Below are 25696 nucleotides of genomic sequence, written 5' to 3' on the forward strand. Positions count from 1 at the left end.
ATTGAGCTTAGTGGGCTTCTACACAACTTTCCCATCTCACTTCCTGCTGGGCTGTCAGTACCGTAAAATTTGGGGGTGTCATGTGATCACACAGGTGTGGAGTTGAGATGATTGAGTGGCTTGGCGTGTCCTTAAGATTACTTGAGGAGCCAGATCATTTATATGCCAGAGGATATTGGGGGTGGGTGGGGCTCTGGGCCTCTCGGCAGGACAGAGACTCCATCCTGGATCCACCCCCATTCTGAGAAGGCCCCTAGTTCTCAGCCTGGAGATCCAGCTACCTGGGGTGATCCAGCACCTGGGCATCTCTTCGAGATCACTAGGGCTGCTGTGGAGCTAGGCTGCAAAACAATTTTTTTGTTTTTGTTTTGGGGCCATATGCAGCTGTGGTCAGGCTCAATCCTGACTGCTCTCAGGGACCATTCCTGGTGGGGCTTTGGGACTACACAGGTTGTTGGGATTGAACCTGGGTCACATATGTGCAAGACTGTTTCTTGCTGGCCCCATCAGCTTTCTGATGAAAATTGAGTTACTCCAACTCCTCTTTTCTTTTCTGGAGTCTGAGAATTTGTAAATACTGCTCAGGCTGGAGTGGAAGTACAACAGACAGGAAATGCACTGTACTCAGGCTCAGTACTCAGGTGCTATACTCAGGGCTCTGTACTCGGGTTACTATACTTAGTGCACAGTACTGAGGGCTCTGTACATGGCATACAGTACTCAGAGTGCAGTACTTGGGGTGCTGCACTTGGCGTGTCCTTAAGATTACTTGAGGAGCCAGATCATTTATATGCCAGAGGATATTGGGGGTGGGTGGGGCTCTGGGCCTCTCGGCAGGACAGAGACTCCATCCTGGATCCACCCCCATTCTGAGAAGGCCCCTAGTTCTCAGCCTGGAGATCCAGCTACCTGGGGTGATCCAGCACCCAGTACTCAGGGCTCAGTACTCAGGTACTGTACTCAGGACACTGTACTCAGGGTGCTGTACTCAGGACACTGTACTCAGGGTGCTGTACTCAGGGCACAGTTCTGAAGGTTCAGTACTGATGGCACTGTAGTCAGCCATGGTACTCAGGCGTTGTACGGTTCCCCTCACAGGCCCCCACTGTCTAGCACATCCAGACTTGGTTTTACTGAGTCATGGAATGGTCGTTCTGGCCTGGGTGTGTCTTCCTGCTCTTTTCATACAGACATGTGGGTGAAGAAAAGGATCATGACAGTGGGCAAAACCAGGATGTGTCCCTCATCCCTTGGTGTGAGGAATTGGTGGTGTAGGCCGAGGTGGGGCACAGAGGTCACAGTGGTTGTAGGGATTGTATGGCGATGGGCTGTGTGTTTCTCCGCGCAGGATGACCCTTCTTACCTGAACGAGCGCACCTGCCTTCCTGACTGCGGGAAGACCTTACTTGGATTCCTCAGCCTCGCCTCATCCTGAGACCAGGAGCTCAGCAGCGGGACACGGTGAGTCTTCCTGGGGATGTGTCTGTCAAGTTTACTACATGCCCAATCTGTGTGGTAGCCCCCCATGAAGACAGACTGATGTGGCCTGTGCCTTTTGCAGATGGCAGTGTCTGGGGGCACAGCCTTGCAGAGCCCTGAGACAGGAATGAGTTTGCTGTAGGAAAAGAGGTTGTCCAGACAAGGCTGAGTCATCAGGCTTGTGTGAGGGCATGGGCTTGTGTCTGGGAGAGGGGAGTAACAGGACCAAGCGTGCCCCTGACACCGATAGCCACATCCCAGGCGGGGATATGTGGGGAGAGTGATTCTGGACCTGTAGTACTGAGGAGCAGTGCTGGGGTCTTGGCCAGGCTGTTGGTGGTGAAGAGACTCCTAGTCAGGAGGAGGAAAGAGCAGGCATGAGAGTCAGTGCCACAGAGAGGGAGAGGTGCTTCCTGTGACAGAGGCTGAAGTAGAACCACAGACTGAGTGAGATTCCAGTTCACTTTTACCCTGAGGATCAGTGTTGAGCTTGACTTACGCCTGCATTCTGGAAGATAAGCTGTTACATGACCAGGTCTAGAGTTTGAAGGCGAAACCTAGGGTTGCTCAGTCCTCTGCTTAGTGTTTGATTTTGGGGGTGTTGGTGGAGATGATAGAGATGGAGGAAATGGTGGGGAGATGGTGGAGATGGTGGAGACGGTGGAGGAATTGGTGGGGGTAGAGATGGTGGTGGGGATGGAGATGGAGGAGATGATGGAGATGGTAGAGGAGATGGTGGCTGGAATGGACCCAGCCAGGTTGTATTCACTTGACTTTGGTTACCAAAGCGGTAACCAAAGTATACCTATACTTTTCTATTTTATGGTTTACCTTGTCCTGAAAGGCAGCAGAGAGAATCTGTCTGTGACTCTCAGCTGTGTTGTATATGTGTGTGTACTCTATAGTCCCGTCATTTAATCATCAAGACTGGGTTATTGGGAATGTGGAGATGACTGGAAAATATTTCCAAGTCCTTTGTCACCATTGGCAGTTCAACAGATCCAGTTCCTCTTACAAGACCTGTTTGTCATTGCGTCCGCTGCTGCAGACGGTGTCACTGAGGACATTTTCCCAGAGGGCCTGCCTTCCGGGTGGTGTCAGTCACCATCTGGGTATGTGCTCATTGCTCACACATGCCCAAGGGACCTGGGAGTTGTTATGTGTGCTCTGGGGTGCAGGGAGCTGATTTGGGGAACGGCCTGATTTCGGGTGCTCTTTATTTTGGCCACCCTGGGGCTGAGAGCTACAGAGCCAGCTGATAAACACGCGGCAAATCTCTCCTGTATTTGGAATGGGCTGATTTTTTTTTTTGATAGATTGTTAGCTGCTTGGCACTGCAGGTGCCCCATTAAGTGATTGCGTTTAAATTTAGCTCTTGTTCTCGCTTTAGAAGGAATGGGATGTCTGAGTTACTTCATCAGGAAGAGAAAGAGTCGGAAAACAAGTCCTCATGACCACGGGGACAGGCGGCTGCCTGGAGCGTGGAGGTTGGCTGCTGTCCACAGCCTTCCTGCTGTCCCAGGAAAGCACTTGGAGAGTGGCCATTCATGGTCAGTGAGGTGTTGGCACCAGAATGTTCCCCCTTCACGCCGTCAATAATTTCCCCTGGGGTGGTAGCTGTGTGGGCCGCTACTATACTCTTTTTTTGTGACCCATGCCAAGCGCCATTGATGCTCAGTGATCAGTCGCATCTCAGAGGGGCAGAGACAAGAGTCATTGTTCTTGGGGATGTGCCAGCACCTCGTTTCCATGAGGTCTGGTGCTTGCACTCAGATTTTTCAGGCCTGGTTCTGTTGCCCATAGTGTTCACCTGTGTACAATGCCCACCTTGCTGTGAAGCAGGGGCTGGTACCCATACACGGGTTGCACATTTGTGGTCTATATATCCAGGCGTGTATGTGCTCTGCAGCATACACACGTAGTCTTCATCCCACAGGTGGCTCAGTTCTGTGAAATGTAAGAGTCAACATCTCGTCTTTCCACTCTGCCCCACTGAGCGTGCCTGTGGTTTTCTCTGTTTATGGCTGTGTGGACAGAGCCACAGAAAGTCTGTTCTTCAGGTTTGTTTGTGCTTTAAACTAACAGTGACTTCGCTGCAGATTGGTGTTCTGGACTGTGCCTTAGAGCTCTCAGAACTCTCACATAGGCTCACCAGCTTATCTGCCCACAGCCTGAGGGGTTTCTGCCGAGGAGCAAGAGTCCTGTGAGGGACTCACCCCGAGGAGCAAGAGTCCTGTGATGGACTCACCTGAGGGCTTGTGAGGGACTTCCCCAGGGTCTGTGAGGGACTCCCCTGGGGTCTGTGAGGGATTCCCCCCAGGGCCTGTGAGGAACTCCTCTGGTGTCTGTGAGGGATTCACCCAGGTCTGTGAGGGACTCACCCCAGGATCTGTGAAGAATTCACCAGGGTCTGTGAGGGACTCACCCCAGGGTCTGTGAGGGACTCACTGGGGTCTGTGAGGAACTTACCCAGGGCCTGTTAGGGACTCACACAGCCAGCACAGTTGAAATTTTGTTTTCTTAAACTACATAATATTATAGCAGATTGTGACAAATAACTTAAATCAGCATATGACAGTACCCTCTGAGCCTCCCTCTCTTGAGACAGAGCAGGTGTCCAGATGAGAGAGGGCAGAAGAGGGGCCTGCTGACGTCTTTGTCCCTGAGGGGAGCCACGCCTGATTCTGAGTGCCTCAGATGGCAAAGCAGCTGCAAGGTGCAGTCATCTATTTACTGGGAAACCAAAGTTCTGGGTGAAAGCAGGCGGAGCTGCTGGCATGTTGGTGATGGTGTCATGGCAATTGTGGAAACAACTCTTTGCAGCATGTCCTAGTCCTAAATGGAGAGATTCATGTTGGATCACAGAAACACAAAAGGTTATGTTTCTAGGGGGACTCTTGGCTGCATCTGTGGCTTAGTCTGAAGTTTGACATATTGTCTGTGTGGAGACTTCTAGGGAAATGGCTCTGAATGTTGCTGCTCTGCAAGACTGAAGCAGTTCCATGTTTTAATCCTGTTTTTTTCCTTCCTTAGTTATTAGACAAGTCTGGATGGCTGGACTGTGTTATATTGAGGTTCTAGCTCCAAATAGCGCTCATGCGGCCACGAGTCCCCACATCTTCCCGGATCTCTGCTTAGTCCCTGTCCTCTGCTCGCTGGCCTGACCCAGCAGTCACCAGCAGTGGGAGTGTGGATGGGCTTGGTGAGGGCCTAGGGGCTGCAGCAGCACTGTAGCTGTCTGTGACTGTCTGCTCTACCCAGCTCACTTGGCAAGTTAGGCCCACGAGTGTGGCTGACCCACGAGTGTGGCTGACCTCTCCTTTTGTGGTGTGGGATGGGGAGAAGGGGCTGTCTAGGTAGCAGCATGCCCAGAAAGGCCTTCGAGCCATGGGACTTGTGAGTGTGTCTGTCAGCCTCCTTAGCTGGGGGCTGATAGAAAGTCAGTCCTCACGATCTTGTTCCTGAAGGAGAGTTGACTTTGAAATGAAGAACAGCAGTAAGCATGGCTTCAGGATGGGTTTGATGCAAGAGTTCGCGCAGTATTTTGAGATTATGTCAGCTCTGCTGTCTTGCCTCCTACCCTCACTCATCCTCCAGTGCCAGGGATTGGACCCAGGTGGACGGCAGGTGCTTCACCATGGAGCTGCCACCCTGTCCCTGATGTTGATGGTCTGAGTTTGGGACAGCCGGGGTCTGGAATGTGTCCTGCAGTCTTGACTCATGCACGTGTCTGTAGCACACTCACAGACATTTCATTTCAAAGAGGGGGTTTGGGCATCACAGGCTGCATGGTCCAGGGCCTCGCCTCTGCCGAGCAGGACCCAGCAGACTCACCCTCCGCCTTCTTAGCTGTGACTGTGTGCAGATTTCTGGGGCTCACCCCCCAACCTGCATCTCCAGCAAACTCATGAGCAGCTCTGATGCCCACAGCAGAATCCAGTCCTGTCTCAGAAGGGGATTTTCCAGAAGAATGAATGGGACAGTGAAGGGCCTAGGGGATCTTGGAGCAGGTGTCTTGTCTGCTCCACCCACCAGCTTTGGCTCCGGGCCCATTTGCTCAGGTTCTGAGGATAGAACCTGACAGAACCCGGAGTCCTGTTGTCAGGGTGGCCAGAAGGGGCTGCATTTGGGCCCATTATCCACTCAGCTGAACCCTGAACTCTGTGGGCTGCAGAGTGTGGCAGACCCGGGAGCCTCTTGGCCTTTGCCTTCCCCCCTCCCCTGTCCACCCCCGCCCTGTCTAGCTTTGGATGAATTGACCTGCTCCTGGAAAGGCTCATCCCTGTCAGGGCCAGTCACCAGGCAGCAGAAGCGGCCTCAGGTGGTAGGGGCCTTAGGAATGGTGCAGTGTCAAGTTTGTCTGTGGCAGCAATACTGGCTCCTGCGCCATATGCTTAACTCAGTGAAGGGTGCTTTGTTCTGTGTTGAGGAAGAGTGCCGTCTGGAGGCCCCCTGTGTCCCTGGATGTGAGGGACCTAGAGGCTTTTCCCACAGGGGGGAAGCTCCGGCTTGTCTCCCCAGTAAGCCAGCAGTGAGCAGAATGCAAACGGTGTTCCCACCTCTCTCAGGGAGGGAGGGGTCAGCCCAGCTACTTCCCTGAGGCCACCCATCGTCTGTGTCTGTGCTATGAGGCAGCAGTGGGGCAGGGGTGCATGAATGGACTAACGCCACAGACTGGGAGACACTTTTCCCTGGGTTTGCCAGTTCTGTGAAAGTGTCCTGATGAGTTTCCATTAATCCACATCTTTGTTTTGGGCACTTGGGCTGTTTCCCTAGAGGAGGTGGCAGCTGGGTGGCCTGGACAACACCACAAGGTTGCATTGAGCCTAGAGGGTGGCGCCCAGAGCCATTCCTCCCCCAGCCAGACCCGACAGAACCTTCCACCCAGCTCTCTGCAGGCCTGTCTCAGAGGACCCTGATTCTGGTCCGTAGGTTCTGCCAGAACTTGCAGCACCCGGGAAGAGATCTGGTCATGTGTTGGGGTAGACATGTGCCCATTGGCTGCCTCGGGGCAGGCACTACAGTAGCTGTTAGATGGAGGCAGATAGGAGGCCCTCAGTCTGAGGGCTGACTGAGGGTGCGTGTCAGGTGGACGGTGTATGCAGGCCTGTCCAGTCTCTGCCGGGGTGTGTCAGATGGACAGTGTGTGCGGGCCCGTCCAGTTTCTCAGTGCATGTCAGGTGGACTGTGTGTGCAGGCATGATGGTGCTCCAGACTGCTCTGAAGTGAAAATGGATCTATCTGAATAATGGTACTTAGAAGCCCCAAAGGGATAGTGTGTTGACATGGTCCCAGAGACTCAATGCAGAGGCCTCTAGCCTGAGGTGGGCACTTGAGGGAGTTAAACCTGAGGAGGACCAGCAGCTAGAAGCAGGGAAGGAAGGCTTCCTGGAGGAGGTGGGTTTTGAGCATTGGAAAGGGATTGGAGTAGGGCTCAGGAAGGGTTTCTGTTAGATGGGCCAGACCTGGTGCTGTGATCCGGGACCCTTGAGGATGGGGAGAGAATAACTGGGTTGTGGGGACCAGGGTGGAGCACTGGAGTGAGGAAGTGTGGAGGGGCCCCCAGGCAGGCACCCATCCTGACCCTTCCTCTGGGGCTGGAAGGGATGGATTTCTGTTGGTAATGTCAGTTTATTTTATTTATTTATTTATTTATTTATTTATTATTTTTTGCTTTTTGGGTCATATCCGGCGATGCACAGGGGACTCCTGGCTCTGCACTCAGGAGTTACTCCTGGCGGTGCTCAGGGGACCATATGGGATGTGGGAATCGAACCTGGGTCAGCTGCGTGCAAGGCAAACGCCCTACCCGCTGCACTATCTCTCCAGCCCCTGGGAATGTCAGTTTAACTGGACATTCACAATGAGAGAGTGAGAGAGAGAGAGAGAGAGCGAGAGAGAGAGAGAGCGAGAGAGAGGAGAGATAGAGGAAGAGAGATAACAGAATCTTCTCCTTTTTCTGCTCCTCCCTCCCCTCTGGGAGCTCTGGGTTTCTGGGTTTTCCTCCAGGATCAAGAAGGGTGTGAGCAACACAGGCCCCCACCCCCCTCCTGGGAGGTGGAGGGCACTATGTATGTATGTGCGGGGTGCTGGCAGTGTGGGCCTCCTTGTGAAGAAGAGAGCTGGGTGCAGGCTGGTGAGCGCCCTTCAGCAGAGCCCTTGGGCAGAAGGACCTAGCCAGGCTGAACACAGGGCAGGTGTGGCTGCGGGGACAAAGCCGAGAAACCGCGCGCATGCGGGGTGCTGGCAGGTGCGTCCCACTTGGCCTCAGCTGGGGGTGCTGAAGTGGAGAAGCTGTCCCTGCACACCCCAGGAGGCTCTGGATCTGTTGGGGGGCCCCGCCAACAGATGGGGTGGCGGACCTCTGCCTGTCCGGGAGGCATGGCCTTGCAGGGAGTTGCCGAGCGAGCTCTGTCCCTCTGTGGACCCTGAGGCCTCAGAGGTCTCTGAGGACTGTTGTCCCTCGCACAGGCCCTGCCGTGAGCGGCTGCACCCCAACACCGGCGCCTGACCCGCTGCAGCTCCTCCCACACATAGCCTCTGATCTGGGGTCATTTGGGCCCTGCAGCTGACAAAGGATAGTGACCAAGGAGCCCCCTCAGGGTTGCGTGGCAGCTCCCGGAGCCGTAGCAAGTTCACCAGACTGCGCTGAGAGCTGGCGACACGCACAACTCACCTGGGCCACAGAGCACCCCTGCAGGTCTCTGTGGACTTGCGCTGGGGAGGTCTTGGTGTTTGGGGATAGAGGGATGGTGAGCAGGAAGTAGAGCACTTTCAAAGGGGATCCAGGTGACTCATGGAAGATGAAATCGGAGCAAAGGCGGACAGGTGAGGGGCGACCAGAGAGCCTGTGTAGGGAGAGCCTGTGGGCCTGGAAATGAGGCCAGATGTGTGATCCCATGGCCTTGGCAGGACTGTGGGCAGCTGAGACGCTGCCGAGGATGGAGGAGAGGGTTCTGCAGGGCGCCTGGGAGATCGTGTGGGCCCAGTCTGGCTTGTGGGGTTGCGGGGTCCAACCGAGTGGTGGATGTCCAGTAAAGTCCAGCTGAGGGGGCCAGGTTTGTTTACCCTTCACAGGCTGTTGGCGCCCCACACATGGGCTCCCGATTTCCTCCCAGTGACCAGCTTCATCTCCATCACGCATCCCAGTGAGGTGGGGTGCCGACCGCCCACTCCCTGGTGGCCCAATTAGTGATGCAGAAGAACCCAGCTCTTCCCCAGGAGCTCTGATCTGGAAGGCTGCGCTGTCTGCACCATCTCGCCTGTATGTCATGTAGGGGTCAATCCCACTTTCTCGTGCTCCACCTAGCCGCTGCGTTGGAGCTGAGAGGCCTGCGGGGACAGCAGGTTGCTGTGCAGGACACAGCCCTGGGGCTTCTGGAGCCACCTCAGCAGGACTGCGGGTTCCCCCTCTTGTGGACTGGGCCCGCAGCACAGATGCAAAGAGCCCCACCATCAGCCCTTCTGGGGAACATGGTCTGAAGCGGCTCTGAGCCCTGGGGCCCAGGGCTGCTCCTGCTCCCCCTCTTGGCGGAGAACAGGACACGAGGACCTGCCAGCCAGGCAGTTGCTGTGGTAACCCCCACCCGCTCCCGCCTGCTCTGCGTGTCTGTGGGCTGGGCTGCGCTCGCCTTTCCTGACTGTTGCCCAGAAGGGAGCCGGATGATCACTCAGCTTTGCCAGACACGAGCACGATTTCCAAGGTCTACAACGCCTCCTCCTCGGGCTGGTGGGAGGTTCTGCAGAAGGTGCTGTGAGTCTGGAGAGAGGGGGGAGGGAAGAGGGAGAGAGGGGGGAGCAGGGGAAGACGGAATGAGGAGGGGGAGAGAAAACCTACCAAGGTCAGAGTCACAGAAGCAGTGGGGGCAGACTCCCTGCAGCGCGGGCCTGCGCCCCCTCAGGCTGGGACTCGGAGACTGCCCCAGAAGTGGGCGAGTCACACACTAGGCATTTTTCTGCAGGAAAATAGTGCCTCTGACCGGTGCAGTGAAATGAGTGAAGTGGGCTCAGAGCTGCCGCGGTGGGCCCCTTTTATGTGTGGTACACCGGCAGTGGCCCTGCCAGTGTGCAGAGGTGTGGCCCAGCTGTAGCCATTCCTGGCGCTGCCTCCACAGGAGCAGGATGGGATCAGGCTCAGCCTCCCGTGGGGCCTGTGCCTCCATGAAGTGCTTCCCTTAAGCGGATGTCAGCTGTCAGGGCAGTGAATGCCCACTGAGCCAGAGGCCCACCTGCCCTGCCCAGGCCAGCCCGCCTCTAGCTGACCCCAGCTTCTCCATGGTGCTGCCTGAGTAAATTCACCCTCACAGGATGTTCAGAACAGCACATAAATATTTGGGACAGGAGTCAAGTGAAAAGTCGAGTTCTCCAGCTGCTTCTCCTGTTGTGTTTTTTGGGGCCCTGGTGGTGCTTTGGGGACATTGACAGGTCAGGCCTTGCTCCTGAGGTTCACAAGTAGCCCTTTGAGCCACATCTCCTACCTACTTTGTGCTGTGAGGGCAGTCGTTATGTACCTCCTTGGTCCCCAGAATAGTCTGGAGTGGGACACAGGTGTAAGCCACATAAATGGGGGCCCCAGGACAAGACTAGGGGCCGGCCAATAGGATGGGGGAGCACAGGAAGGAAACAGTGCCTTGGGGGCCAGGGCTGGAGCAAGGCAAAAAACAGGCAAAGTGGAATCTCCCTTTCAGTCACACTCCAGACCCAGGTGCTCCCCCCAGCTCCCGTCCCTCTCAGGAGAATGAACGACAATGACACTGTGTTATTTTCCTCATTGCTGCGGGCAGGGTGCGGGGAGGCAGAGGCTGCGCCAGATTTCTGAGCCCCCCCTCTACAACTCTGGCCTGATCGGGATCTAACTTGGCTCTCACACCTGTCTGTAAGGGTGGGGACCCGGCTAGGACCTGTTGTAGAGGCAGTCACAGCTGTTAGCAGAAAATGAAGGTGGCGGTCAGCACCACACTGGGCCCAGTGGGTGCAGGGCGAGGCCGAGTGCGTGTGCCTTTTGGGGCCTGTCAGATCTGGTGGCTCTTTGCTTTCCTCGCTCTCCTTCCTGGGATCTGGAACCCTCAGGCCTGGCCCAGCCTCGTGGAGCAGCACCCTGGACAGGGCTCGGCCTCCTCGCTGCAGTTTTCCCCTGGGCAGACAAAGGAGCAACGGGAGCCTTCATCTGTGCTCATTTCCAGATTAACTGGGCGGCCTCAGCGGGCTGCCTGCCATGGAGACGCAGCCTCGCAGCCTGCTGGCTCCTGCTGTCTGCCGGGCAATGGTAGCTCTGCAGCCACTCGCTCTGACTGTGCTTTCTCTTAGTGGCATGCCAGAGTCCCTGTGTTCCTTCCAGCCAGGATTCCAAGTGCAGGGCTGCCCAGTGGGCTGTAGGGACAGCTCTTGCCCTGACACAGCTGTGCAGTTGCCTTGGGGACTATTAGTTTGCTGATTTCATGTTACTGGGAAGAAGAGAATTTGAGTTAAAGTTTACTAATGCAGTTCTCAGTGCGGGGACACTGCCCTGTCTCACCTCCCCAACTAAGAAAACTCATTCTCGAGAATGTGGACCACAGATGTCTCCATGGAACAGTCCTGGCCATGGCTCTTCTCTGTGGATGGGCCAGTAGCCCTTCCACAATGAGACCACAAGAACACAGTGGTGAATAAGAGAGCTGGGGAGGGGAATGCAAGACCAAGTATACTTCTCACTGCTTTCAAGTAACAGACTCAGCAAGACCTGTTTGCTGTCTGTCCATGGTCCTGTTCACTTTCCGGGCTGCAGAGCACTCCCTGCCAGACAGTCCCCTGTAAGTAAAGCGAGAGTTATAGATGAGTCTGGTGGTATATTTACATCAGTTCCTTTGTGTTGATCAGAATGTTCATTTCAAGGGGGACAGAAGCTCACTTAAATCGGGATAAACAAAAGGAATTTTTTTTTTTGGTACAATAACTGGAAGGAAAATCCACCTTCAGGCAGAGTGTGATCTAGATGCTCAGCTGCCAGCCCCAGGAGGTGGTCTTGCCTAGACATTCTTTCTTGCTCAGACTGACTTCTCCCTCATGGGGTCACCTTCCATGCCCTGCTTCCCAGCTAGTGTCTCAGCCCCCTGGAGGCCCAGTAACCCCTTTTCAGGGGGCCCTGTGGTGCGGCTCCTCCCTGGCCATCACCACCTCCAGATTGGGTCATGCTCCTCACTCTGGACCGACCACAGTGGTTGCAGGGCTGGTGGGAGGGGCGCCTGGGCCTGGGATGCTGCAGAGAAAGTGAGCAGACAGAGCTCAGGGCCGGTGTGTGAGCAGGCCTTGCGGTCCTTCCGCCATAGGTGAGAGTGGACCATGCCTGGCCTTTCCCCACACACCCCGTAGTGCCGAGGAGAGACTCGTCCAAGCCACACTGGAGAACCTCGAGCAGGTCCTCAAGGTAGGGAGGGCACCTGCCTGGACTGGGCTGGGGTGAGGGCGAGCGCTGGGCATCCCTCTGGGCGCCTGCTCTGGCTGGGCTGGGGCGAGAGTGAGGGCGAGGGCTGGGCATCCTCTGGGCACTTGCTCGGGCTGGGGGTCTCTCAGGCTCAGGTCGGACTGCTTCCCTGTCCGTGAACTCAGGCGGAGACCAGGGCTGCGGGAGGGCGTGGGGAGCTCCATGTATCTAGGGGCTGGCCGTCCTGTTGTGGAGCCCCTAGCCGGGCTGTGTGAATTCCTTGTCTCCTCCCTTGTCCCAGTGTTGGTGTTTGTTGGCTTGGGAGGGGGTGGCCCAGCAGGGAACCCCAACCCAGTGTTGCTCTGTGCCCTCCTGGGCTCTGAAGAGATTGGGCGGAAGCTGCCATGTAGGGCAGGGCCAGGGGCCATTTCAACCACCTGGCTGAAATCCTGTCCAAACTCCTGAGGACCAGCCCTGGGCGAGTGCGCATGTGAATGAGTGTGTATGTGCACGTGTGTGTGTGTGTGTGTGTGCGCGCGCACATGTGTGTATGCATGTATGCATGTGTATCACCTTCCAGATGTCCCAGGGCAGCACCTTAGTGGCCGCCTGGGCTATTCCCTCTCGAGCACTCCTTGGACACGGGCTCCCTGATGGCCACTTTGGTCGGGCAGAGGGAGTAGTGAGCAGGTGAAAGCCTGGCTGGAGCCCCTGGGTGGACCCATCTCGGAGGCCGTGCAGAGGCTGTGCTCCCCATTTTGCTCCAGGAGGGAGCACAGAGGTGTCCCTGTGCTATGCTGAGGGACTGAGGGAGGGTATTGGGGTGGCCATCACCCGAGGACCCCCTTTTCCCCGTGGCCTGGTGAGGAAGACCTCAACTCCCCTGGGCCCGGGCACTGATCCTCATGTGGCTCACTACATAGAGTGTGGATGTGCCAAGAAGCCCTGAGCCTTGGGGAAGAGGGGACATGCCACTGCTCTCTGCCCTCTTCCTGGGCCTGCTCTGTAGCCAGCAGATGGGCCCCCGCTGGGGCTAAGAGCTGCTGCCTGGGAGTCCCTGGGCTGTGGTCAGCGGGCACAGCATGGTGGGATGGTAGGGGGCAGGTTCCTGCTCGAGCCTGGCCTGACCGTCCCCACAGCACATGCGTGAGGCTGCTGGGCGGCGGCAGCAACTGGAGTTGGAGCATGAACAAGCCCTGGCTGTCCTCAACGCGAAGCAGCAGGAGATCGACCTTCTGCAGAAGGTGAGCTGGGGCTGGCTGTGGGAGAGGCTTTGCGAGGGTGCCATGTGGTGGTCGTGCATCTACCCACTAAGCAGCAGCATGGGGCTTGGGCAGCTTGTTACTTATGGGGGCGCTGGGAGGGAGGGGTTGTCCTGGGTGGAGCCGGAACCTGATCTAGTAACAAAGGCCCAGAGTCTGGGCCCATGAAGAGAGAGGGAGAGAAGGGTCTGGAAGCCCAGAGGGCATGCAGGGTGCACCCTCATCTCCTGGCATATAGAGAGCTGCCCCTTCCCCCCTTCCTCCAGCCTCCACTGACCCTTCCAGAGCCAGACCCCCTGCTTCAGCTCATAGTCCAGCCCAGACTGGCGGGGCAGGGGCAGCAGTGGGTCTACTCTGCCTGCAGAGAGACAGCTGCCCCTGGGAGCAGAGAACCCTTCTCATCCAGACAGGCTGGGCACTGTCATAGCCTCTTATCAGGCGGGGTCATGAACAGATCTCAGATCTCACCGAGCCAGCCCTGAGCACATGTCCTCCTGGATCGTCGTGCTGAGAGGTGTGTTTGATCCAACGTGGCAGAGCGGATATTGCTGGGATACTTGGCAGCTACTCTCCCCCCTGGTCTGTGGCTTGGGCCTGCCCTCCACCCGCCGTTGGCCTGTCACCAGGAGCTCTCCTCAGACTGGTCCTCCCCGGACACCCAGAAGGCTGCAGAGATAGAGCAGGCAGAGGGCAATGGAACTTTCCACCGGGGAAATGTGGGGAATATGGGGTTGCATCTGCGGAGCCACACCAGGACCAGCCCAGCCTATCATCCTCCCCACAGCCCCTGTGGCCTGCTGGCTCCACCGTGGATGCTGGCACCTTGTGAGGGAGGCAGATGGAGGAGGGGCAGCACACACCGCCCAATCAGGCAGTCCTCAGCTCTGGCTCCAACAGGAGACTGCAGATTCCATGAGATAGGTGTTCTTCAGCACCCCCATTTCTAGGTCATTTCTTGTAGATGCCGGAATGCTGAACTTGCTGGTTGCTTCATTCATTCATGCCTTCATTTGTTCCCTTGGCTGATGGTCACTCACAAACCAATGCCCAGCTATCTGCTGATGACCAGCAGCCAGCCAACCAGAGCAAAGGAAATGGATTTAGGTGGGACCTTTGCTCAGTGGAGAATGATGAAGCCGCCCACGGCTATTCTCAGGGGAGTGGGGTTAGAGAAGAGCCTGTTGCTGTCTTTTGGTGGGGCCACTTCAAAAAAATAGAAGACCAGGGCTGGCCCTTGGACAGAGGGGAGGGCACTTGCCTTCTGCACGGCTGACCCAGGTTTGGTTCCCGGACCCCAGATGGCCTCCCAAGTACCACTATGAGTGATCCCTGTGTGCCCATCCAGGAGTAACCCCTGAGCATCGCCAGGTGTGGCTCAAAAATAAACGAAAAGGCCAGGACTGGAGATATAGTTCAGTGAATAAGGTGCATGCCTTGCATGTCGGCCACCTTGGTTTGATCCCATGCCATATGGTCCCCAGAGTACTGCCAGGGTGCAGAGCCAGGAATAACTCCTAAGCACCATCAGGTATGCCGCCCCCCATCCCCCCCAAAAAATCCAAAACAGGCCAAGAAGAAAACTGTAGACCTATATATTGGATGAACACAGGTGCAGAGATCTTCAACAAAATATCAGCCAACTGAACGCAGAAATCCAACTAAAAGGTCATACCCCATGACCAAGCAGGATTTATCTGAGGGATGCAAGATGTGTACACAAGTATATATAAATCTGTTAGCATAAGGCAGAACATCAATGCAAAGGAAAATAAGCACCTAATGGCTCAAGGTATGCTAGTTGATCAACCTAATGCTCTGTATCAGCACACGGAAAAATAAAAATCATGCCGTCATGTCAGTAGAGGAGGAGAAAGTATTTGACAAGAGCCAATACCCATTCATGATAAAAAAGAAAAAAACATCCAAAAACAGGGAGGGAAACTCTGGAAACTGGTGCTGGGAAATTACATTGGTGGAGGGTGGGTGTTGAAACATTGTATGACTGAAATCCAATCATGTTTCAGCTTTGTAATGGTCTGTCTCACTGTAATGCAATAAAAAAACCCAAAACTCCAGGTAAAATGGGCATAGAAGGAACTTGTAAAAAAAAAAAAAAAGAAAAAAAGGAACTTTGCTTAGTGTAGTAAAATGCACTTACCACGCACCTACAGCTAACATCATACTCAACAGTGAAAAACTGAAACCATTCCCTTGAAGACAGGCATAGGACCACAAGACAAGGCAGCTGGTGCTCACCAGTGTTAGGTTAGTACAGTACCAGAAGTCCTTTCGAGAGCCATAGATCAGAAAAAGACTAGTAAGGTGTCCAGATTAGAAAAGAGGAAGTCAGATGGCCTGATGCTAAGAGGCCCTGTAGACTACAGAACTCTCCTGATTGGAATTTGGTTTCTAAAGAAATGTTTTTTTTCACCTTTAAAATGGCATACTTGGGGCTGGAGCAATAGCACAGCGGGTAGGGTGTTTGCCTTGCATGTGGCTGACCCGGGTTCGATTCCCAACATCCCATATGGTCCCCTGAGCATCGTCAGGAGTGATTCCTGAGTGCAGAGCCAGGAGTAACCCCTGTGTGTCGCTGGGTGTGAACCAAAAAGCAAAAAAAAAACTAAATACTTAGGGAACCTATTTGGAGGTTTGAGAAAGCTGCCATGTACATCGATAAGTCATAAAATTCTCAAAGTTCCTAGAAACAACGAACTTATACAGTGCAGGGTAGGCTACAAAGTACATCTCAGAAATTATGAAATAGAAAAGAGAGAAATAAAACAGTCCCATTCAAAAGTACCTGAGAGTCAGCTTAACCAAAGAGGTAAGTGATTTATATAAAGCAAACTGTAAAGCGTTACTAAAGGAAATAAAAGAAGACACAAGGAAATAAAAACACATCCCTTATTCATGGATTAGAAGGATTAATACTGTCAAAATGTCAGTGCTACACGAGGCACTATATATATTGAGTGGAGTCCCTATAAAAACACCCATGACATTTTTTAGAGACATAGGCAAAATGCTACTGAAATTTATGTGAAGAAATAAAACCCTCAGAATAGCCAAAGCCATCCTAGGAAAAAAGATGGGAGGTTTCTCCCCAGCTCCAAGCCCCCTGCATGGGCGTAGCTGTCCAGACGGTGAAGTCCCGGGCTAAAGACAGACTCATGCCAGCAGGTCCATGAGCCCACACACAGATCTGTCTCAGCACATGGGCAGCTCATCTCTGATGAAGGAGCAGAGTGTGAAGTGTGGAGGAAGGAAAGCTTCTTCAAATGGAAAACTGGTCAGTCACATGTAATAAAATGAATTCAGATCCCTTTCTCACACATGCACAAAAGCCAATTAAAATGGATTAAAGATTTGCTCGAGCAGGCCCAGTAACATCTCCATTGGAGACTTTATTGTTACTGTGTTTGGCATATCGAATACATCACGGGGAGCTTGCCAGGCTCTGCCGTGCGGGTGAGATACTCTCGGTAGCTTGCCGGGCTCTCCAAGAGGGGCAGAAGAATAGAACTCGGGTCGGCCATGTTGGCCGCGTGCAGGGCAAACACCCTACCGCTATGCTATCGCTCCAGCCCGGATTAAAGATACCAGATCTCGAGCGGGCCCAGTAACGTCTCCATTGGAGACTTTGTTGTTACTGTGTCTGGCATATCGAATACTCTCGGTAGCTTGCCGGGCTCTCCGAGAGGGGCGGAGGAATCGAACTCGGGTCGGCCATGTTGGCTGCGTGCAAGGCAGACGCCCTACCCGCTGTGCTATCGATAGCACATCCAAGGTACTGGAGAGAGAGAGAAAAGTGCTAAGGCACTTGCACACAGCCAACTGGCAATTGATCCAGGGACCTCATATGGTCCCTTGAGCCTCAACCTGAGTGATTCCCAAGCACAGAGACAGGAGTAGACCCTGTGCATCTCCGGGTGTGGTCCCAAGACAGACAGACACAAAGCAAGAAGAGATGCATAGAAACTTTCTTAAAGAGGATGTCCAGGCAGCCAAGAGGTATTTGAGAAAATTCTTTACCTCATTTGTCATCGGGGAAATGCAAAACATTAATAAGAGATCACCTCACAGCAAGCAGTGAGGCCATCTACATCCCAGAGAGACTTATAGGAGGGAGGCACTTACCTTGTGTGCAGCCGTGGCAGCCAAGGAGACCTGGGTTCGACCCATGGCATCTCATGCGGTGCCTTGAGTACCACTAGGTGGTCACACCTGAGCACAGAGCCAGGAATAGTCCCTGAGCAGCACCACAGCCTGTGATTCCCTCTTCCCCATAGAAAGAACAAAACAACCAGTATTGGCAGGGATATGGGGAAATAGGAGCCACATCGTGGCTGCCAGGAATGTTGACTGGCTCAACCTCTTTGAAACCAGCACAGACACGTCTCAGAAAACTAAGAATTGAGCTTCCTTATGACCCAGCAGTTCCACTTGTTGACATCTATCACAAAGTCCCAAAAACTATTCCAAGATATCTATGCTCCTCTATTCGTTGATTGTAACACTTCACAGGAGCCAAACTCTGGAACAACTGAAGTGTCCAAGAAGAGATAGGTAAATACCGCACACCCCACTCCGCCCCACCCAAGGACTTCACCATGTCAGGGAACCTGTCCATGTGAACGATAGGAGTGGCTGGAGACTCCCTCAGAAGCCCTGCTAAAGCCCCTGCTGCCTTCTGCAAGTGCCAAGAGTGGCCACTTTTGACTGCTGACTCAGCCGCCTGTTCCCATTGTCCAAATGGCCTTCCTCGCAAGGGGCCCTCCTGGAACACAACGCTGAAATCCTGGTTCTCACTTGAAGCTGAACGGGGCTGTCGCTGCCAGCCTGGCTGGGTTCTCGCCTGCTGCTTCCCGTCCTGCCACTTGAAAACCCTCTTTGACTCACCAGGCGGGTGGTGTCATTCGTACGCGCCTGTGCGCTCTCTGCCCGCTTGCCTGCCCCCACCCAGCCCGCTGTTGCTGTCTGTTAGTGCTCTTGTTTTTACTTTGAAAAGAACAATTTGAAGTCTGTGGAGATTCTGCAGCGGAATTTGAGAATGGGGTAATTAATTTGCTGTGTTCTATTCACATCTCCAGTGCTTCAGAACGGTGCTGGAAGTGTGCGAGAAAAAAAAGCATATGAATGAACTCGCTGGAGAGCTCAGGCTCGCTCCATTTTTAGTCTGTGCTGGCAAGGGGAGAAGCGAGAAGCGGGGAGGTGCCACTCGGGGCTGACAGGGAGGGAAAGAGCGCAGCCGCTTCTCGCACAGTGCCTTAGCTCCCTGGAGATTGGCTGGGACTCTGGATTCCTCTTGAGGCTGGTTCTGGGTCAGGGTTCTAGACCCTCTTTAGACGGCACACGGCCCCCGGGCCACCCTCGCACTCTGCAATGGAAAAGCTGTCCTTTCTCTTCTGACACTGAGGGCTGTGCTCCTGGGGCCTCTTATCTGCTGGAGACATGGGAAGGGGGGCCGGGGGAGGATTTCTCTGGACCCTGAGGCGGCTCTGATGTGGGGTCTCTGACTCTTGTGCTTTCCTCTGTGCTGGCCTATGCGGATGCCGAGTTCCAACAGCACCCTTGGGAAATTCCCTACATGGGGTGTGCCGGACTCATACTCAGGGACTCGGGCTGGCCAGACACACAGAGCCTTTGGATTCCTGGGCGCCACAGAGGGCCCTGAGGATGAGGGAGACTCAGGTCTCCAGCATCTGGGACCCTGTTGGAGTGACCCCCACCTCCCTTACATTCTTCTTTTCTCCAACCAGGCTCAGGTTGAAGCTAAGAAAGAGCATGAAGGTGCCGTGCAGCTGCTAGAGGTGAGTGGGATCCTGTGGGCTCATAGGGGGAGACAGCTAGAGGGCAGGGTAGTGTTGGAGGTGGCTCGGACCCCCCTTCTACAGGCCATGAAGAGGTACAGGGAGCCGAGAGGGGTGGGCGGGTCAGCGCTCCTGCTGCTGGCCTGCGCCCTGGGTCAGGGCCCCGGGGAGCAGCACGTCCCTGCACCAGCATCTGCCCTAGTCGCCTCTGTGCTGCCCACGCTGTTCTGATTCGCTTTGGAGAGGCTGCCCCCAGGGCCCACTGAGGCCTTGTCTCCAGGCGGGTGACCACACGTGCCTCTCCATGCTGGGACAGTCCCCTGCATTTTGTCTTGTTGAAATGGAGCAGCTGGAGGCAGAGGAGGCGGCCCCCAACCCTCCCTTCTGATTGTGTCTTGCTTTGCTCGGCCGCCAGCGCACCTTGGACAGCCTACAGGTATCCGGGCCTCCCCTGTGTGCCCAGCAGCCAGAGCCCAGGCCACCCCTCACAGTGGGAGGGGGGCTGAGGTAGGGGTCTGGCCCAGCATGTCCTGAGGCCTGCTGGGAATGGGGCATCAGTGGGCTGGGCTCTGGCTGCCCACTTCCTGCCAGGCTGCATGAGAATTCCCATAGCGGGGGTGGGAGGGCTGTGTGTGTGTGCGGGGGAGGGGGCGGGGGGGCTGTGCAGCCACCCAAGGAATCCCAGCTGAGTGTCAGCATTCAGACCCTGGGCCCCTTGAATTCACACGTTGCCTTGCACCTGGACCAACTCTTCCCCTTGTGTGTTTGGGGGTGGCCCCTACTCTGACCAGAAGCTCCTTGCCCGCCGGGGAAAGGCGAGGCTCAGTGATACCTCAGACATGGGTTCTGAGCTTTTGTCGATGACTTTACCCACGGCCAGACGCACAGAGCTCCCAGGGCCCACAGACTAGAAAGTCTTGTGGCCTGCCTGGAACCTGTGGGTGGAAACTCAGGGCCAGGATGCTTAGGAAGTGGGTGACTGACGTGGAGGTGTTGAGAAGGTTCTGGAAGAAGGCCACTCCTGAGGTGTAGACCCTCAGAATCAGCCTCCTGGGAAATTGGTCTGTGGTGTCCCCCCTAACTTTCCCTACAAGCAAAGGCCGCAGAGCAGATGCCTGCCCAGAACAACCACCCTCAGCTTTTCTCACAAGGGTCAGTAGTTCCTGGAGTGTGATATGTGACCCACAGGGCCTTTTACTGACAGCGAGCCCCTGGGCAGGGGGTCTCATGGTGGGAGCAGAGAGCACCACAAGGCCCCATCAACAGACATAGCCGTATGCACTGCCTGAGTCCCATTTTCTGATGAATGAGTGCCAGATGTTGGGGAAGCAATGGGAAGGTATGGCTACATGTGGAGACAGAAGCAGGACTGCAGTGACCTGGAGAGAGGCATCAGGAACATTCTAGAACAGGAGGAGCTTTTCCAGAAGGAAGAGCCTGGTGTGATCACTCTGGGTTCTCCTAGCAAGATTCCCACCTGAGGGCTTATCTAGTGATGGGGCGGCTGTGAGGACCTGGTGGGGTGTGACAACCCGTGAGAACCCATGAAGCTATGAGGGCCTCTGAGGATATGAAGACCCTGTGAGTGTGTGTGGACCCCTGAGGGGATGAGGGTTTGTGAGGGTGTTAGGGCCTGTGAGGGTGTTATAGCCTGTGAGGATGTGAGGGCCAGTGAGGATATTGAAGGCATGTTAGAGTGTGAGGATATGTGAGAGCATGAGGGCCTGTGAGGGTGTGAGGAGCCACGGGATGTGAGGGCCTTGAGGCGTGAGGACCCATGAGGATGTGAGGGCCAGGAAAGTATGAGAAACTGTGAGGTCCTGGGGTTCTAAGGCCTGAGGGTCTGTGAGGGTGTAAGGGTCTATGAGGACCCTTTGAGAGTGTAAGACTGAGGGTGTAAGGGTGTTAAGGCTCATGAGGGTGTGAGGATCCGTGAGAGAGTGAGGGTTTGTTTGTGGTCTCTGAGGGCATGTTTGTGTGAGGTCTCTGAGGGCCGCAGAGCCTGAGGGCCTGTGAGAGTGTGAGGGCCCTTTGAGGGTGTAAGGCTGTGAGGGCGTGATGAGGGGCTATGAGGATGTAAGGATCTGAGGGAATGAGGGCATAAGGCTGTGGAAGATGTGAGGGCCTGTAAGAGTATAAGACTGCAAGAACCTGTGAAGGTGTCAGGACCTGAGGGTAAGAGGGTCTCTGAGGCTATGAGGGCCTGTGAGGGCCCTGAGGATCTAAGATCCTGAGGGCCTGTGAGGGTGAGAGTGCCCATGAGGGTGACAGGGTCTCTGAGGCTGTGAGGGCCCGTGAGGGTGTGAGAACCCCGTCAGGACCACGTAGGTGTCAGCAGTGGCTCTGATGGAGTGAGAAAACTGTCATCTTTGTCTTCATGATGATGGGGAAACTGAGGCACAGCCGCAGGCCTCAGGGTCACTGAGTGCAGACTGAGTGCTCCTGGCACAGGCTTGTGTGGGGCACAGCATCTCCTCCCTGGGACCCTTGGGCTTACATGCCAGCACATGTGGAGGTCCTGGGAAGCTTGTCCTCAGAGGCCCTACTGGTCCTCATGGCACAGTGAAGCCGGAACTGAGGCTGACACACTCTCCGTCACTGTGGATGGGCCAACGGTGTGCCACAGGTGAGGACATGTGGTGAGCAGGTCCAGTTCTCTGGGGATGTTCCTGGGATTCTTGGGGTGGCGAGTCACCGTGTCCCCGCTGAGAAGAGAGGCTCTTCCTGTTCACCGGGCTCAGTGGTGCGGGTGCCCGAGTGTGCTGTGCTTGTCAGGTGCTTGCTGCACCATCAGGCTATTGTTTCTGCTCTGGGAAGCACCCCACTTCCCAGAGGGGTCAGCTATCCCAGGCAGGGCTAGAGACCCCCTACCACCTGGCCCCACGGGCCAGCTATGGCTTCGGAAGGGTCACTGGGGCTTTGGTTGTGAAGATACAGCTCAGAAACATCTCCCCCAGGGACTGGAGCAATAGCACAGTGGGTAGGGCGTTTGCCTTGCACGCGGCCAACCCCGGTTCGATTCCCAGCATCCCATATGGTCCCCTAAGCACCGCCAGGGGTGATTCCTGAGTGCAGAGCCAGGAGTAACCCCTGTGCATTGCCAGGTGTGACCCAAAAAGCAAAAAAAAAAAAAAGAAAAAAGAAAAAGAAACGTCTTCCCCAATAGTCTTTCGGGAACCTCGGCCGGATAGACTACAGAATCCCTACCCAGGCCAACTCATTCCAGATTCCACAGTCTGACCTGGTGTCCCCATGGCACAGGGGCCATCCACATGGCCATCCTGAGAGCGCCATATTCCCAGCAAGGTGCGATATGTCACTTGAGTCCTCGGGAGCAGGGCCCGCCCTTGACTCCGGGCAACATTCCCCTCTGGCCCCTCAGGAGCTCACAGCCACTGGGCCTGGGAGAACGGCTGGCACTGAGTGCCCAGGATCTGGGCGCAGGCAGGCCCCGGTGCAGGTCACCCACTTGTGCCAGGACCAGGATCCCCGCCACACCCTCCTGGGGCGCCCGTGAGCACAGGGCACGTGGCCTTTGAAGGAAGAAGCTTGCTGAGATTCTTTCCCCTCTTTTATGAATTGAAGAAATTAACTATAGGGTTGGGATCTGTTAGGTCTAATTTTAGAAATCTGTGGTCTCAGACATAAATAGCATTGCCTTCTGGACTGAGAGCTGAAAAGCTTAAAGCAGTGGAGGGGGAGGGCGGGAGGAGTCTGGGCCAAGTTGTCAATCCGGGGAAGGTCACTCGTCCTCCCTGCACTCTTTGTGTCATACCTTGCACCCTTTTCTCCCATGCACAAGGACAGTGCTGAGTTAAGTGCCATGACATGGGTGGAAGACAGCCTCCTCATATGCCCTCACAGGGCTTCCCTGAGGAGGAAGTTAAGCATGTGATGTTGTGTGCAGAGCAGGGGGGAGAGCGGGAGGGCAGGGGAGAGCAGGTGAGGGGAGAGAGGAGGAGGTAACTCATGGAGAAAGCAAAGGGAGCACAGGAGAGCAGGGTGAGGTCAGAAGAGTGGGAAAACTGGATGAGGGCAAGGGAGGAAGGAGAGAGCAGGGGAGGAGGGGGTAGGTCAGTGGAGCAGGGGAAGAGCAGGGGAGCAGTAGGAGAGTGGGGTAGAGCAGGGCAGCAGGAGGAGAGCAGGGGGGAGAGCATCAGCAGGGGGAGAGCAGGGGGAATAGCAGGGCAGCAGGGGAGCAGGGGGAGAGCAGGGCAGCAGGGGGAAAGCAGGGCAGCAGGGGGAGAGCAGGAGGAGAGCAGGGAGGGAGCAAACAGGGCAGCAGGGGAGAGCAGGCAGCAGGAGAGAGCAGGGGGAGAGCTGGGCGAGAGAAGGGAGAGAGCAGGGAAGCAGGGAGAGAGCAGGGGGAGAGCAGGGGCCGCCTCTCATGTAGTGCCCCAGGATGCTGGGGGGAGCATTGAGCCAGATGGCACCACCTACAGCCCGGGACAGCACAGCCTGGGAATGGCAGGAGGCTGAGGGTCGTTCTGGCGGGCATGTCCATACCTGGGCCTGGTTCTAGTGTGGCCGAGCTTCCTCAGCTGGGGCTGGCAGACAGGGCCACCTGTTTCTTCCCTATGGGAGTCCCGGGGGGTGGCTCTGGTTCTCAAGGTCAGGGCAGGGACCCAGGAAGATGTGTTAGTGTGGGCGCGTTCGAGCTGCCCCACACCTAGGCCAAGCTGTGGCTGCACGCCCACCTTCCCACAGCCCCAAGGCGGTGTGCCAGCCCCAGAGTGCCAGCCCCAAGCTGCTCTCTGGCACCCCACACTTTCCCACGCTCACACCCTTGGCACGGGGAATCCTGGCGGTCCCAGGTGCCAGACCCCCGGGGCAGGAGGCCTGGGCACACACATGGGCGCACATGCACACTCATGGGCACACGTGCTCGCCCTGCAGAACAAGGTGCGGGAGCTGGAGGAGCGATGCCGGGCGCAGAGTGAGCAGTTCAGCCTGCTGTCGCGGGACCTGGAGAAGTTTCGGCAGCAGGCAGGGAGGGTCGACCTGCTGGCCAGCAGCCCCACGGCCTCCGGCAAGCCTTTCCCTCAGTTCATGAACGGATTCGCTACTTCCCTTGGCACAGGTAGGCGCTGGCGTGGGAGGTGGCGGTGGGAGATGAGTGGGGGAGGGGCCTGGGCATGGAGGTGGACCAATGCGTGTTGGGGGGGTGTCCCTTGGATAAGGACACAGAGATATGAAGGATACCCCACAGCTGCCCTGGTCCCCAGAAGCCCTTCCTGCAGTGGACACCAGCCAGTTCTACCCAGGTACCAGACTTGGTGCCAGACTCGGGCTGCTGTGGGCACCTGCCCAGCAGGACTGGCTCAGCAGGTCACGTGACTGGCCACACTGGCCTCTGGGCTGTCTCCCTCCCATGCTGTGGATAAGCCAGGGCACCGAGGGCGCACTTCTGGACATGGGGGTGAGCTGCTAGCGACTGGGGGGACATGGCCTGGAGCAGTGGGGCCAAGAGCAGATACAGCCCAGACCCCAGAACAGGGGTGGTGCTCCAGGTGCTCCCCCAGCACAGGGGTTGGTCCTCTGAATGCTCTCAGAGGCTCCTCCCCTGAAATAGGACAGCTCCTCCTTCCACCTCAGACTAGGTGTGGCCTGCCTGCTCCTCTCGGCTGACTTCTGCTCTGGGGTCGGCCCTTTGGCATCACCCGACTCCTTTGGGGCCTGAGTCTGTTCTGCTCCCGGGCTAGAGCTGGGGGCTTGGTTAGGCCGTCCCCCGGGGCGTGTGGGAGACCTGCGGTTGTGCAGTTGCCTGGCCTGCTCCAGGGAGGCAGGAGTGAGGACGGGATGGGGCTCTGCTGCTTGGGCCCCATCCAGCGTCCAATCCCCACCCAGGCCGCTTCCCTGTGTAGCACTCCCAGCGGCTTCCCTGGCCCTGGAGTCTCTGGTCAGTGTGTATCCTAAGTTCCAGCCTTGGCCACACTGGGGTCATTGACAGCCAAGCTCTAAAAGGCTGTGAGTCAACAGGAGTCTGGACGAGAGGCAGTGGTGCACCTTCAGGCTCAGCGCGATCCAGGGCCTCTTCCTTCCTCTCTGCCCTGCTGCCTGAGCCTCTTCCTGCCCAGCCCCTCCTCATGCTCCTGTGGCTGCAGGGCTACCCTGCGTGTCTATCCCAGGGAAGGAAGTGCCTCCTGACCTACAGCCGCCCAAGCCTCTGGCTGTCTCTCATCCACTCCAACTACCCATCGCTGTAGCTTGGCTGGGGTGGGCTGTCGGCCGCGGTGTAGACCCCAGCAGGGGTGGTGTGTTCCAAGGGGAGGCTCACCTGTTTTTGCCTCGTGTTTTCCCCATGGCAGGGCCCGAAAGCATCCTGGGGAGTCACACTGTGCTCGGTGAGTGTGCCCGGCCACTCCTGCTGCCCGTCCCTGGGGGCAGCCCGGAGCCCCTGCCTGCCACACCCGCCTTCCCGCACAGCCCACGATGCAGACCTGAGCCAGGCGTGAGTGTGCGGGCCCTCGACTGTGTCCCCCATGAGCCAGGCGTGAGTGTGTGGGCCCTTGGCTGGGTCCCACCCACTATAGCAGCTGGTGACCACTGGCCTCATTGTCACGTGGAGCCATCCTGGCCCACAAACATGCCAGCATTGAACTAGCCCCAGCCAGTGCCCCAGAGGTCAAGCATGGGAGCAGCTGCTCTGTCACTGTGTGTGTGTGTGTGTGTGTGTGTGCGCGCGCGCGCGTGCGTGCGCGTGCGCATGTGCATGTGTGTGTGTGGTGTGGGGTGGGCTG

The 25696-nt window shown here is 56.2% G+C and overlaps 1 protein-coding gene across 16 annotated transcripts in view; it reads left to right on the forward strand.

Annotated features, from left to right (window-relative positions):
• Nucleotides 1-1389: 1389 nt before the first annotated feature.
• RIMBP2 (RIMS binding protein 2) overlaps nt 1390-25696 on the forward strand; it is a 43800-nt gene continuing 19493 nt past the window's right edge. For 7 of the 16 annotated variants that reach the window (XM_056115607.1, XM_056115608.1, XM_056115601.1 and 4 more), the window contains exons 1-7: nt 1424-1461; nt 11787-11884; nt 13021-13125; nt 18906-18956; nt 19372-19392; nt 23853-24036; nt 25265-25407. In XM_056115607.1, the coding sequence (XP_055971582.1) occupies nt 13024-13125; nt 18906-18956; nt 19372-19392; nt 23853-24036; nt 25265-25407 (501 nt within the window). In that variant the 5' untranslated portion in view covers nt 1424-1461; nt 11787-11884; nt 13021-13023. Of the gene's footprint in view, nt 1462-9115; nt 9228-11786; nt 11885-13020; nt 13126-18905; nt 18957-19371; nt 19393-23852; nt 24037-25264; nt 25408-25696 lie in introns of those variants that run through there. The other 9 variants (XM_056115600.1, XM_056115612.1, XM_056115616.1 and 6 more) reach the window with 4 other exon arrangements.

This window comes from Sorex fumeus, unplaced genomic scaffold (genome assembly GCF_029834395.1).
Source record: "Sorex fumeus unplaced genomic scaffold, SorFum_2.1 ptg000029l, whole genome shotgun sequence".
Classification (NCBI taxonomy): Eukaryota; Metazoa; Chordata; class Mammalia; order Eulipotyphla; family Soricidae; genus Sorex; species Sorex fumeus.